The following is a 14,277-nucleotide window of genomic DNA, read 5'->3' as shown; positions in this document are numbered from 1 at the left end:
TCGCACACACATGTGCACACACACATACACAACTATACTAAATTTTTTGGGGGGTCTTTTTGAGACAGGGTCTCCCTGTAGCTCCAGCTGTCCTAGAACTCACTATGTAGACCAGGCTGGCCTTGAACTCACAGAGATCTGCCAGCCTCTGCCTCCCGAGTGCTGGGATTAAAGGCATGCATCACCATGCCCTGGCTTACGCTACAATTTTTTAAAAATCATTAAAATTCTTCTACTGGACATTATAAATTAGTTACTATTACTTATATTCAATTATACTCAATCAAACTGACAAAAAGAATAGATACTGCATGGCACTAAATCAAAGGGACCAAATAGCATTAGCCAGTGACTAAAAGCCTGGGTGCTGGAGGCAGACCACCAGTGTGCAATGCTAGCTCCACACAATTCTGTGACTTTGGAGAAGCCTTTTCTTTAACTTAATTTTTATTTTTTGAGAATTTCACACATGAATACTGTATTTACATCATTTCTATCCCTCCCACTTCCCCTCCATTCCTCCCATGTGTTCCCTACTCCCTTTCAATTTCTTGACCTCTTCAATTACTATTGTTACATATACATACACACATTTAAAAATACACATATATGGCCGGGATGGTGGTGCACACCTTTAATCCCAACACTTGGGAGGCAGAGGCAAGCGGACCTTTGTGAGTTCGAGGCCAGCTTGGTCTACATAGTGAGTTCCAGGACAGTTGGGCTACAGGGAGAACCTGTCTAAAAAAAAAAAAAAAAGAGAAAAACTGGTATATATATATATATACACACACACACACACACACACACACACACACATATGTGCAGTGAGTCTAGTGGTGCTCATGTGTGCATGTTTAGGGTTGACCACTTAGGGTCAGATGCCCTCTCAGGGAGTTGGCCCTGGAGAACACTAATTCTCCCTCCCTCAGCATACACTGATTGTCTATCTCTTCATCTACAGGTGGGGCCTGGTGTCATTTCCCCCATTCACATCGGCATGTCAACTGGTTCTGTCATAATGCAGGTCATAATGCAAGCATATTATATGGAGATTTTGTGGGTACAGCCTCCCTATCATTTCTAGAATTTATTATCTAGCAGCAGGATTCCTGTTCCTCTGGCTCTTGAAAACTTTCTGCCCTCTCCCTGAGCCTTAGATGTAGGGGTTGCATTTTAGATGTATCAATTGGAGCTAGACATCTCACAGTCACTCACTGTATGCATTTTGATCAGTTGTGGAACTTTATAATACTCACCATAAGAGCTTCTTTAAGTGGTAAGAGCTACACTTGGACAAGTCAATTCATATTCTCCATGCCTTAGCTCCTTCATCTAAAACTGAGGGCTTAAGACCACTGCTTTGCCAGGGATGGTAGTGTGTGGGGACCTAGATGGCCCTGCAAAAATGGCGCCGAGAGGAAGTAAGCAAGGCATGGCCTGACTTGTCCTGAAGTCCTGAAGATCATCAGATTGGATGCCGGTCCTTCCGCACCCCTGGGCGGCGCGTGTTCAGCATGTGATCATCGTTGATGCCTATGGGACCCTGCCCATGTGGCAGGTTGACCTTTAAGCTGATTGGGTGTGTTCGGGGGAGGGGGTTTCCGAGGGGATTTCCAGACTGCAGTTTTTGCCTATATAAGCTCTGTGACACCTGCAATAAACAAGTTCCTGCTTGACAAGACTCCCTGTCGTGTCTGATTGTCCTCGGTGAGGAGGGCTGGTGAAACAGCGCACTCACCTTTCCCTGACCCTTATCACGGCAGATCCCTCCGGGGAGGGACCTTGGGGCAGACCCCCCGCAGTAGCGCATGCCTTTAATCCCAGCACTCAGGAGGTAGAGGCAGGCAGATCTCTGTGAGTTCAAGGCCAGCCTGGTCTACATAGTGAGAAAAAAAAAAAAAAGAAAGAAAAATGCCCTTGTGGCTGGAAAGGTGGCACAGCGGTTAAGAGCACCGGTTACTCTTATAGAAGACCTGGGTTCAGTTCCCAGCATTCACATGGCAGCTAACTACCAACCATAACTCCAGTTCCAGGCAATGTGATGCCCTCTTATGGCCTCTACAAGCATTGCATGACATGGGTGCACTTATACACACGCAGGCAAAACACTCATACACATAAAATAAATAAATAAATAATTTTAGATATATATTTATATTCATATTCTCAGATCTGAATACAGGATCACAAGGAGGTTTCATTTTACTACTGATCACTTCTTATTCTGCCAACATCCATTAAAGTTCCAAGTGCCTTTACCTGTTCTTCCTAAGCAGCCGCTCTCATAGCTGTCACCCCTCACCTGGGCGTTGGATACAGCATTTATCCTAGAATGATACAAAATCAGCCAATGAGCTTTCCTCACTAAAGCCAGTATTTAAATAGCTAAGTCTTTTAATTAAACAGAAATCCTAGTGGGTAGAAATAATACATTAGTTTTCCCCTAAAGTACATCTAGAAAACACACTTAAGAGATTATCACTTGTCCCAGAGACTATGAAAAAGCAACTATTTTTTCATTTCCTTACCTATTTTATTCATTTATACATAAATGACTCAATGTTAATTATTCCATTTTAAGGTTTTCATTAAAGAGGAGCTGGGGTATTGTTTACTGTCAAAGTACATGCTTTCTACATGCTAGTAAGAGAAAGAGACAGGGAAAGAGAAAAAGGAAGAGAGACAGAGAAAGAACAACTTCATTTTAAGAGTCAAGTGAATTTTTGCTGGGGGTCTAACTCAGTTGGTAGAGTGCTTGCTAGCACACAGCAGCCCTGGGTTCAAATCCCCGATACAGGGGAGAAAAACTTCATGACAAAAGTTAAGAAATTTTCTCTGATCACTTCTTTTTTATTTTATTTTATGTGTATGTGTGTATTGCCTGCATGTAGGTAAGTGCACCCGTGTCGTGCAATGCCTGCAGAGGTCAGAAGAGGCTGTTGGATCCCCTGGGACTGGAGTTAAGGGCAGCTGTTAGCTGCCATGTAGGTGCTGGGAAGAAACTTTCTCTGATCACTTCTTAAACCCTGAAAATTAGTCGACATATAACAAGCCTACTATGCTGAGCTTCTTTTATTCTGTGAGAGCAAGGTGTGTTAACCAACAAAAAGAACTGCCTGTTCTTAGTAGCCTGAATGGATGCTACAGTTTTGCTGTTCATAATATAACCTTTCTTTAAAATTCCTGACAGCATAAGAAAATTACTTTTTTTTTTTTTTTTTTTTTGGTCTTTTTGAGATAGGGTCTCCCTGTAGCCCCAGCTGTCCTGGGACTCACTATGTAGACCAGGCTGGCCTTGAACTCACAGAGATCTGCCTGCCTCTGCCTCCCAAGTGCTGGGATTAAAGGCATGTGCCACTGTGTCCAGCAAATTATATAATCTTAATGTGTAATATTTTTTTAATTGTTAAAAGACATCCATAAATTGGGCATGGTGGCGCACATCTTTAATCCCAGCACTTGAGAGGCAGAGGCAAGAGGATCTCTGTGAGTTCCAGGCCAACTGGGGCTACGGGGATACCCTGTCTCAAAAAGACAAAGACATCCATGAAAAACTTCTAAATATTTTGTGAATTGGAATATTTTATAAACCTTAAAATGATTTAATTAAAAGAAAAAAAAGCCAGACTAATTCCATTTGAGGCCAACCCTATCCTCTACCGAAATATATAGTCCATAAAATCTAAGATGTTATTGACTTTATTATAAGATGGACTGATATTTTTTAATTCTACCAAGATTTAAATCTAGGGCTAAGATACCACTGACTGTAAGATTCAGCCTGCTGTTAAAACATTAAAATGGGAAAAAGTATACTTTTGGAACTAACAAATATGTTAATTCACCAGTTTAGTTTATCAAATACACGGACTGAAAAAGTCCATGGTAATCTTTACTCCTGCTAGAAAATTTGACTAAATTCAACATTCATTCTTAGCTATAAAAGAAATAATTTGGGGGATCTGGAGAGATAGTGCAGAGGTTAAAAACACTTGACTATTCTTGCAGAAGACCCAGGTTCGAATCCCAGCACCCACATGGAACCTAACAACTGTCTGTAACTCCAGTTCCAGGGGATCCAACAGCCTCTTCTGTCCTCTGTGGACACTGCACGACATGGGTTCACTTACCTACATGCAGGCAATATACACACACATAAAATAAAAATAATAAATAAAATATTTTTTAAAAAAAGAGAGAAAATTTTAAACAGTCAAGATGAGATGGCTCAGCAGATAAAGGTGCTTGCTGGGCAAGCCCAGCTCCCTAAGTTCAATCCCTGGAACCCACATGAAGATGGAAGGACAACCAACTCCATAAAGTTGTCTTCTGACCACCACACACACACCGTGTCATGTGCACATATATATACATACACAGTAATAATGAATTTTAAAAAAAAAAGAATATTAAAAGGAAAACAAATTCATCATGTTAAAAAAATCCATCAATGAAATTCAGTCATTCAAAAAATCATTAAACATTATAGAAAACTATTTTTTTCCAAAAACAATCCTGAATTAAGAATTTCCTCCATACTTACATGAAGAAAGCCAACGTGGAGAACACACCACACGTGTGAAAAGCATGGTTCAACTGCTCAGGCTTAGGATAAACCACTGCTGCATCAATCATTATCCACCAACCTGTAAAAAACTTTATAGAGCCCACAATGGCAGGAATATTAAACTCTTGCTTAGAAAAGCACTTGCTCTTTAATAAGCACCCTCCCATCACATATGAAACAAAATACTTCTACTTTTATGTTTTGGACATTAGAACATAAAAATAAGGCAGAGACAGGCAGATCTCTGTGAGGTCAAGGTCAGCCTGGTCTACATACTGAATTCTAAGCCAGCTGGGGCTACAGAGAGTCCGTGTCTCAAAAAGACCAAAAAAATCCTTTGTTTAAGGCTAAAGAGAGAGCTCATTGGTTAAGACAACTTGCTGCTCTTCTGGAATGAGTTCAGCTCCCAGCACCCACATCAGCCTGCTCACAACTGCCTATAACTCCAGCTCCAGGGACACAGCCCCAAAAGCTACTGCACACATGTGGCACTCTCTCTCTCTCTCTCTCTCTCTCTCTCTCTCTCTCTCTCTCTCTGTCACACACACACACAGGCACACAGACACACAGACACATTCACACGTTTTTTTATCTTGCATTTAATAAACTGATAAATTAACATATTTGTCAGTCCCAAAAACTATACTTTTTCCCATTTTAATATCTTAATAGCAGGCTGAATCTTACAGTCAGCGGTAACTTAAGAGTTACAACATTTTTTCTGTCTTGGCAGTATTAATAAATTATCTTTTAAAAATTCCTTAAACTAAAAGAACCTTTGTTTATTTGTTCTTCATAACAGAAGAGATGAACATGTCTTTCAAATCTGAGTAAGATTCCAAAGTTCCTTGGGAACTTTATTTCCTGCTTCAATCCAGCAACATTACCCACAGCAACAGCTCCCCTTAATTGAATAATACAGAGAACTCTGAGTATCTGACAGGTTTTTTTTCTCTCTGAATATCTCCAAGCAGGTCAGGCATGGTGGCACTCACCTTTAATTTCAGCACTCAGGAGGCAGAGGCAGGTGGATCTCTGTGAGTCCAGCTTGGTCTACATAGTGACACCCTACCTGAAAAAACAAAACAAACAACAATGGCAAAAAGCCCAGTGAACGTCGCACAAATGAGCTGTTTGCTTACCTAAAACCACATCTCCAAAACCAGAAAGCTGATATTGTTTTAGCTATTTACGTAATTTGAGTACTGTGTGACTGACTGATCATGAGTGTATAAAATGTAGTTTCCATGTCAACCAAGATGAACAGACTGAAAGTAGAAAAGGCGCTAAAGAATTTCCCAGTCAACTTAAATACAGGTGTGAGAACTCTTTTCGAAACTGACAGAATAATTACATAATCTTAATATTTATGATAGTTCACAATTTACTTTAAAATGTCTATGAAAAGCTTCCAAACTGTTTTATGAAGTGAAATAACTGATAAACCTGAAAATTAATAAAAAAGAAAAGCAACAGATCACCAATGTTATTTGAGGCCTATCCTGCCTTTTCCCTAAATATTAATAAACACAAAGAGCATTTTAGCAAAAAAGGATGATGAAAAGGGAAGAGAGAGCTGGGAATGTATCTCAGTGGGTAGATTGCTTGCCTACCATGCATCAGGCCTTTGTCTAACCCTTAGCACTGCCTAATCCATGGTAGTGCATGCCTGTCACCCCAGCACTCAGGAGGTGGAGACAGTAGGATCAGAAGTTCAAGGTCATCCTTGGCTACATAGGAAGTTTAAAGCCAATCTAGAATACACAAAATCTTGTCTCAACACACACGCACTCACTCACGCAAGCGCACACGCACGCAAGCACACAAAAAAATAGGGCCAGCAACATGTCTCAGCTGGTAAAGTGCCTGCTTCTAAATGTGATAACCTAAGTTTGATCCCTGGGACCCAAATGATGGAAGGAGAGAATCAACTTCCGAAAGTTGTCCTCTGACCTCCATATGCACACACACACACCCATATACATACACAAAATAAATAAAAATGTGTTAAAAATGTCTAACAAAAAGAAAAAAAAAACTAGACATGATGGCTCATAACTATAACCCTAGCACTAGGGAGGATTGCTTCCAGTTCAAGGTCAACCCAAGCTTTGTGCTGAGTTCTATACCAGTCAGGGCTAAAGTGAGATCTTGTCTCAAAAAAAGGATACCGGATGTGGTAGCACACGTCTTTAGTCCCAGCACTTGGGAGGCAGAGGCAGACAAGTCTCTGTGAGTTCAAGGCCAGCCTGGTCTACATAGCAAGTTCTAGGCCAGCTGAGGCTACAGGAAGTCCCTGTCTCAAAAAGAGCCCCCCCCCCCCCCCAAATAAGGGCAGGCCAGGCATGATGGCATGAGCCTTTAATCCCAATACCTGGGGAACTCTGTGACCTGTGAGATGGAGGTCTAAGGAGTTCCAGGTTAGCTGGGGCTACTGGGAAAACCTGTCTCAACAAAACAAAACAAAACAAAACAAAACAAACAAAACAAAACAATACACAGCTGCTGCCCATAATAAATGTATCACTAGCTGGGCGTGGTTGCTAGCTGGGCGTGGTTGCTCATGCCTTTAATCCCAGCATATGGGAGGCATAGGTAGGTGGATCTCTGAGTTCAAGGCCAACCTGGTCTATATAGTAACTTCCAGGCCACCTGGGGCTACAGGGAGACCCTGTCACAAAAAGAAAAGAAAAAAGAATTAATACTGGAACTGAAAAAAATTTACAAAGTCAAATTCACCAACGTTGGGCTAGGGATATAGCTCAGTTGGTAGGGTGTTTAACCTAATAGTGTCAAGTACCTGTAATCTCAGTATTTGGGAAATAGAGGCAGGAGGATCCAAAGTTTAAGGCCAGCCTGGACTACATAATAGTCTTACCTCAAAAATGAAGACAAAACTCATGCATACCATGTTATGAATACAGTATCTACAATCCAGATAATTACTTATACTAAACAGCAGTGAGATAACGTAACTCTGAAGGGTGTTCACAGTCAAGAGAACTAGACACTCATTCCCAAGGCAAATGATGAATCGGAAATGGGCACCACAGGGTTCACTCACCAATATGCCTGCGACCACAGAGGCCACAGCATTTCTTCTCTCACTCCAGTCAATACATTCACATTCTGGCCACCGGAAATTGTCTAGGAAGCCTGCCATTTTCACTCCGTAAGCATAGATTTTTCATTAAATAATGTTTCCTGCAAACCAAAAGACAAATTTTATCAATGTGTATGTGGCCAGTGGGCAGCGGGGGGGGGGGGGCAGAAAAGGGCACTGGATCCCCTGGTAACGGATCTATAGGTACTTGTGAGCCACCAACATGGGTGCTAGAAACTGAACTCGGGTCCTCTAGGAGGAGCAGCAAGTGTTCTCAACCTCTGAGCCATCTCTGCTGCCCCAGGTAAGGCTTTTAATAAGTATAATAAGTATGATGTATGCTAGTACATGCCTTTAATCCTAGCACCTGGGAGGCAGAGGTAGGAGAATCTTTTAGTATTCAAAGCCAGCCTAAAGTACATAATGAGTCACAGGCCAGCCAGGGCTACAAAGTGAGACCTGGTCTCAAAAAAAAAAAAAAAAAAAAAAGGACCAGGGGTTGGGAGCATGGGTATGGTGGCAAACACCTTTTAATCCCAGCACTGGGGAGGCAGAGGCAGGTAGATCTCTGTGAAATTGAGGCCAGCCTGGTCTACATAGTGAGTTCTAGACCAACAAGGAGACACTGTCTCAAAAAAAAAGAAGAGGGGAGGAAAAAAGGTAAAATATCTCATTCTTTTCTTAAAACTTTAATCTTGGAGCTGGAGAGATGGCTCCACAGTTAGAAGCACTGGCTGCTCTTTCAGGGGACCCAAGTTTGATTCCCAACATGCACATGATGACTGACAACCTTCAAAACTCCAGTTTCAGGAGAATCTGACACCCTCTTCTGACTTCCTCAAGCACTGCATGACACACATACATGAACACACATACATATAGGCAATACACTCATACACATAAAATAAAAATAATAAACTTTTTAAAATTTTTATTTATTATTTTATTTTATGTGTACGAGTGTATTGCCTGCATGCATGTGAATGCACCTGTGTCGTGCAACTCCACGGAGGTCAGAAGAAGATTCAGATTCCCCTGAAACTGGAGTTAAGGATGGTTCGTAGCCACCATGTGGGTGTTGGGAATCGAACCCAGGTTCTCTGCAAGAGCAGTCAGTGCTCTTAACTGCTGAGCCATCTCTCCAGCCCCAATAAACATTTTTTAAAAACTTCATCTTAATCTTAAATTTACTTAATCTTATTCTACTATAATGTAAAAAACCAGTACTTTAAGAAGTACCCACTGAGCTGGGCTTTAATCCCAGCACTCAGGAGCTGAGGCAGGTGGATCTCTAGTTCCAGGTCAGCTATGGCTACAGGGTCTCCCAGTTTCAAAAACACACACACACAAAAAAAAGTACCCGCTGAGATGTATATAGAACTTTGTCTACACACAAGGGGGCGGTACCGACTTTTAAATGGACACTATAATTTTAACACCCTCAGTATGGGTGCTAGGGCAGCAGCGTGTGGTAGGTAAGAGGCAAGCAGGAGGTTCTAGGTTTGATCACCAGCACCACAAGACAAAAATGTAAAAAATCTGTAAATTCTTTGCTGCTTCTCACCCAGAGGAAGGGTGATGTCCTACCCTGGACCTGCAGTCAGCAGTGAGGCCTGGTTGGCCAAAATAGAGGAAACTGCTTTGTAACTTCTGCCACCCTTTTATTTGCGGCAACAATAAAGTCTGGTCAACCAAAATGAAGGAAGGAATACTATGTAACTTCGTCAGCTCACAGCCAACAATGCCCTCAGTAAAATATTCAAAGCTACCAGCTGTGAGGAAACGGGTTCCAGCAGCCTCCCAGTCTACAGCAGAAAGACCAGCCAGCTGTGTGAGCAAAGACACATCTAGTGACTGCTGTCCTAGCTACAGCACCCTAAGCTTTGAGCCTCCCCAGGTAAGGTGCCAGGCACATGCAGCACAGACACATCATCTTGGCTGTGCCCTTTCCACATTCCTAACCACAGAACCCAGGAAGTATAAAAAAGGCTCTCAAAGCCCCCAAATTTTGAGGGTAATCTATAACTCAACAATAACAGCCATCCCACCCTGAATGGGCCAGATCTCGTCTATAACTCAACAGTAGACGATGGGAGAAAGTGTGAATAAAAACCTGCTGAGCCTAGCATACTATGGGATTGTAAACAGGTGATTCAGAACCATAACTTCTTTTAAAAAGGTGGGGGAGGCGCTATTTTAAAACGAGGAGATGTTTTTGTTTGGTTTTTTTTTTTTTTTTTTTTTTGGTTTTGGAGACAGGGTTTCCCTGCAGCCCCCTCTGGCCTGGAAGTCACTATGTTGACCAGGCTGACCTCAGTCTCACAGGAATCTGCCTGCCTCTGCCTCCTGAGCGCTGGGATTAAAGGTATGTACCAGCATGCCTGGCAGGATATACTTTTTGAAAAGTAGGCAGAATCTGAAGGCAATCTGACTTATGCACAAGAAAACACAATGAAGGGGACCCAGTTTTCTACGCTCTCTTGCTCTCCAGGAACTCAGTCCAGGGAGTACATGTTACAGCATGGCTGAAGCTCAAGCCAAGAGCCACCACTTCACTGGCTTGAGACATCAGGTCAGCTGGAAAATTCAGAGGGGAAATGTCAGAGAAGAGTAAGTCACAGAGAATCAAACACTAAAACTCCTGAACACCAGGTGTATGGAAATGTCGAGGAACTCTGCAGAGAAAACTAGCTGGATGGCTAAAGAACCAAGGCTCTCCCAGGTGCCCACTGCAGGGGAGCATTCTCCAGCTGTGTCACCACTCAGGGAATTAGCAAACACTGGGATTTCCAGACACACCCTAATCAAGCACAAAACCAAGTTTCCATAGTATCAAGGTGACCAGTCAGCACCTTAACTACGTGATATGAAAGAAAGCAAACTAGTATATCTGATCAAGATATCCCATAGACATGCCAGTGGATTGTTAATGTAAGGGATTAAATATTAACTGGTGAAAAGTCACAAATAAGGAAGGTTACTAACAACGTGAAGTAATGCCTGAAGGTTAAAACAAAGTGAAATTCATTTCCTAAAGTAGGTACATCATAAAACTCATTTCCCACATAATCTCACAAACAGCTCTATAAGCAGAAAATACACAGCTATTTCCACACTGATGTATGAAATAACTGAGATCTCCTCCTTGCTGGGCCTTAAATTATGTGGGTCAGAGAAGGGTTAGGACAAAAGAACATGAAAGTAAATGAAATTAAGATGATGAGACTGAGGACAAGCAAGAGATGTGGAGCAACAACAGCAAATTATATCCAGAACCCTGGGTCTTAACCAGGAAGAAGTAACTGGTACCAGAGAAACTGGGACAAGAAAGTAAATGAACAAGGTGCTTGAATCAAGTTGGAGAAAGACAGGTAAAGTGCCAGGTCCCAATAAGGGTTAATATGGAGCTCACTAAGGAGTCTGAGTTTCACTGAGTGTAATAGAGAAACGAACACAAGAACTTCAGGAGAAAAGGTCTAGAACACCAAAAGCCTGGGCATCACAGGGGAGCATTTGGGATGGGAAAATGCTGAAGTATCTATCAATAACTCTCAGCTGGGAGGATGACCTTCATGATGGCATGATTACTAATGTTTACCACAGGATACACCTACTTTTATCAAGACACACTCTTGATTCACTGGAAGCTGACAATACCAACCCTTGGCTTCTTGCCTTAAAAGCAGAAATATACATAGTATTTAATGTAAGAGATTAGGAAGAAAGAGTTATTAACACTTATTGAAAGCAAACAGTACTTAAAATCTTAATGTCTGGGGGCTGGAGAGATGGCTCAGCAGTTAAGAACACTGACTGTTCTTGCAGAAGACCCAGGTTCGAATCCCAGCACCCACATGGCAGCTAACAACTGTCTGTAACTCCAGTTCCAGGGGATCCGACAGCCTCTTCTGTCCTCCTCAGGCACTGCATGACACAGGTGCACTCACCCACATGCAGACAATACACACATACACATAAAATAAAAATAAAATATTTTTTTAAAAAATCTTAGGGGGCTGGACAGATGGCTCAGCGGTTAAGAACACTGATTGTTCTTGCAGAAGACCAGGGTTCAAATCCCAGCACCCACATGGCAGCTAACAACTGTCTGTAACTCCAGTTCCAGGGGATCCGACAGCCTCTTCTGTCCTCCACGGGCATTGCACGACACGGGTGCACTTACCTACACACAGGCAATACAATGTATATACATAAAATAAAAATAATATAAAATAAAATTAAAAAATCTTAATGTCCTGCCAGGCGTGGTCAAAAAGACCAAAAAGAAAAATGTCCAGTAACAGCAAATGTTCAGTAAAATACTTTCGTCCATACAATCTACTCTTGAAAACATTTAATGGCTTGAGAAAATAATAAAGGCTAGTATTAAGTGAAAAAACAAAATCTTTGTTTGAGACAAGGTCTCCCTGTAGCCCCTGTTGTTCTGTAACTCACTATGTAGACCAGGCTGGCCTTCTCGCTCAGAGATCCACCTGCCTCTGCCTCTGGAGTACTGGGATTAAAGGTGTGAGCAGCAATGCCTGGCCCTAAGAATTTTGTTTTTAAAATACAAAGTTTTGGGGCTGGAGAGATGGCTCAGCAGTTAAAAGCACTGACTGCTCTTGCAGAGGACCCAGGCTCAATTCCTAGCACCCACATGGCACTTAAAACATATATGCAGGCATAACACTCATACACATAAATAATTTTTCAAAAAAATTTTTAATTAAAAAAAAAGTTTTAGCTGGGCGTGGTGGTACACGCCTTTAATCCCAGCACTGGAAGGCAGAGGCAGGCAGATCTCTGTGAGTTCAAAGCCAGCCTGGTCTACATAGTGAGTTCCAGGCCAGCTGGGGATACAGGGAGACCCTGTCTCAAAAAGACCGAAAAAAAAAAAAAAAACACAAATAGTTTAAAGAAGTTGTGACTAACACAGTGAATTACCTGATTCTTCTGACCTTTCAAGAAACCTCCTACAGAATGTAAGTCTGTAACTACTTTTCATAAATATAAAAGGTTTTTTTTCATAAACACAAAAGATTTTTTGAAGTCAAGGAAATTATTGATATGTTCTTCCATAAAACTCACCATGGTGCCAATTTGTTTTAAAAATTACTCAAGTGTTCAAACATTTTCATTGCTATAGTTTGGCTCTTGAATGTCTCTCAAAGGCTCTATGGCCAAGGCCTGGTCCCCAGCCTTGGCTCTACTGAAGGGGAAAGACTGTTTAAGAGGCAGCACTTAGTGGGAAAGTCAGTCATCAGAGGTGTGCCCTGACCAAGGACTCAATCCCTTCCTGTCTCTCTCTCAGTTCCCCACTACCATGAGGTGAGTACCCTTCTCTCCACCACATACTCCAACCATGTACTACTGTTCTGCCACAGGCCCAAGGCAACACCAAAATAAACCTTACTTCTTTTAAGCTGATCATCTCAGGTATTTCGCCATGATGATGGAAATCTGACCAACACACTGATCTGATGTCTCATAGTATGTTAGCGACTGTTCCTAATACTGAGAGGCAATGCTACAAAACAAAATACAAGTTCTTCCTACGGGACCTCAAGTGATTCAACTAAAAACTCAGCCTAGAATGAAAAACAAACAAACAAAAAAAACCCTTGCAAAAGGCAATTAGAAAAAATACTTTAACAAAAGTCATGGTCTGAATAGTTTTCATATGCATGGATCCCAAATAACATTATCTGATTCAAATATGTAACTTTTAAATTTTTGTATTTTAATTCATTATATAGCCCAGGCTGGTCTCAAACTCATGGCAATCTGCCTGCCTCAGCCTCCCAAGTGCTGGGGTTTCAGCCATGCACCACCTTATCCAATAGAGACAGGAGTCATTTAAGCACAGTACTCTAAAACATTTCAGGTCTACGGAGTGAGATTCTGTCTTTATTGAAAAAAAAAAAAAAAAAGCCAAACAAACAAAAACTACTATCTGTAATGACATGTTTATCGTCCTTTTCTTCACTAGTTGTTACATGCTACTTTTAATAGGCACCGAGCATTTGAAAATGATGAAGACTGCGAATGCAGAGTCTAGTTAGAGTAGGTGGTGTAAGAACAACAAATAATGCATATGTAGTATAACAGAGATCCAAAATCACTGATTTTAAAAACAAAGCGCTGTAACAGAAACATGGGATGTGCTGGACGCTGTCTGCCAGGAAGACAAAGCTTGGCAGAGGAAGGACAACTGAACTGGGTCTAGATCGGAATTTGTTAGATTTAACAATAAATAAAATATGCAAAGTTGACTATCCTCAGGCCTCTTGGGGTAAGTCTATAGCACAGCTCTCCGCGCCGGGACGTCTTGGGGTAAGTCTATAGCGCAGCTCTCCTCGCCAGGACTCCCTAAGCCACATTCACCCTTCCATCCCTCCCGCCGTTCTATACTCCTAGTTTGGTCCCTGCATCATTCCTAGTCTTGGGGCCCCAGACACCTGGGGAACCAATACTGCTTCCTGATCCTTCTGACCCAGACCAACTCTGTCCCTTTCTTGGGCTCCAGGAGCACCGCTTCTGGTCCTGGCCCCGCCCTCACCTCTCTCTGCTTCCCTGGGCCTGCACCACCGGCTAACTCTCCTAG

The 14,277-nt window shown here is 42.0% G+C and overlaps 1 protein-coding gene across 3 annotated transcripts in view; it reads right to left on the bottom strand.

Moving 5' to 3' along the window:
- Tmem50b (transmembrane protein 50B) overlaps nt 1-14,277 on the bottom strand; it is a 57,167-nt gene that overhangs the window by 16,089 nt on the left and 26,801 nt on the right. For all 3 annotated transcript variants that reach the window (XM_008835960.3, XM_008835961.3, XM_029564893.1), the window contains 3 exons: nt 7,635-7,774; nt 4,547-4,659; nt 2,263-2,330 (listed from right to left, as the gene is read on the bottom strand). In XM_008835960.3, coding sequence (XP_008834182.1) covers nt 2,263-2,330; nt 4,547-4,659; nt 7,635-7,733 — 280 coding nt within the window. In that variant the 5' untranslated portion in view covers nt 7,734-7,774. The remainder of the gene's footprint in view (nt 1-2,262; nt 2,331-4,546; nt 4,660-7,634; nt 7,775-14,277) is intronic.

The sequence above is a fragment of the Nannospalax galili genome, unplaced genomic scaffold, assembly GCF_000622305.1.
Source record: "Nannospalax galili isolate Female #2095 unplaced genomic scaffold, S.galili_v1.0 scaffold136, whole genome shotgun sequence".
Classification (NCBI taxonomy): Eukaryota; Metazoa; Chordata; class Mammalia; order Rodentia; family Spalacidae; genus Nannospalax; species Nannospalax galili.
Note: the sequence above shows the minus strand (reverse complement) of the source record. Positions and strands in the feature narration are given on the sequence as shown.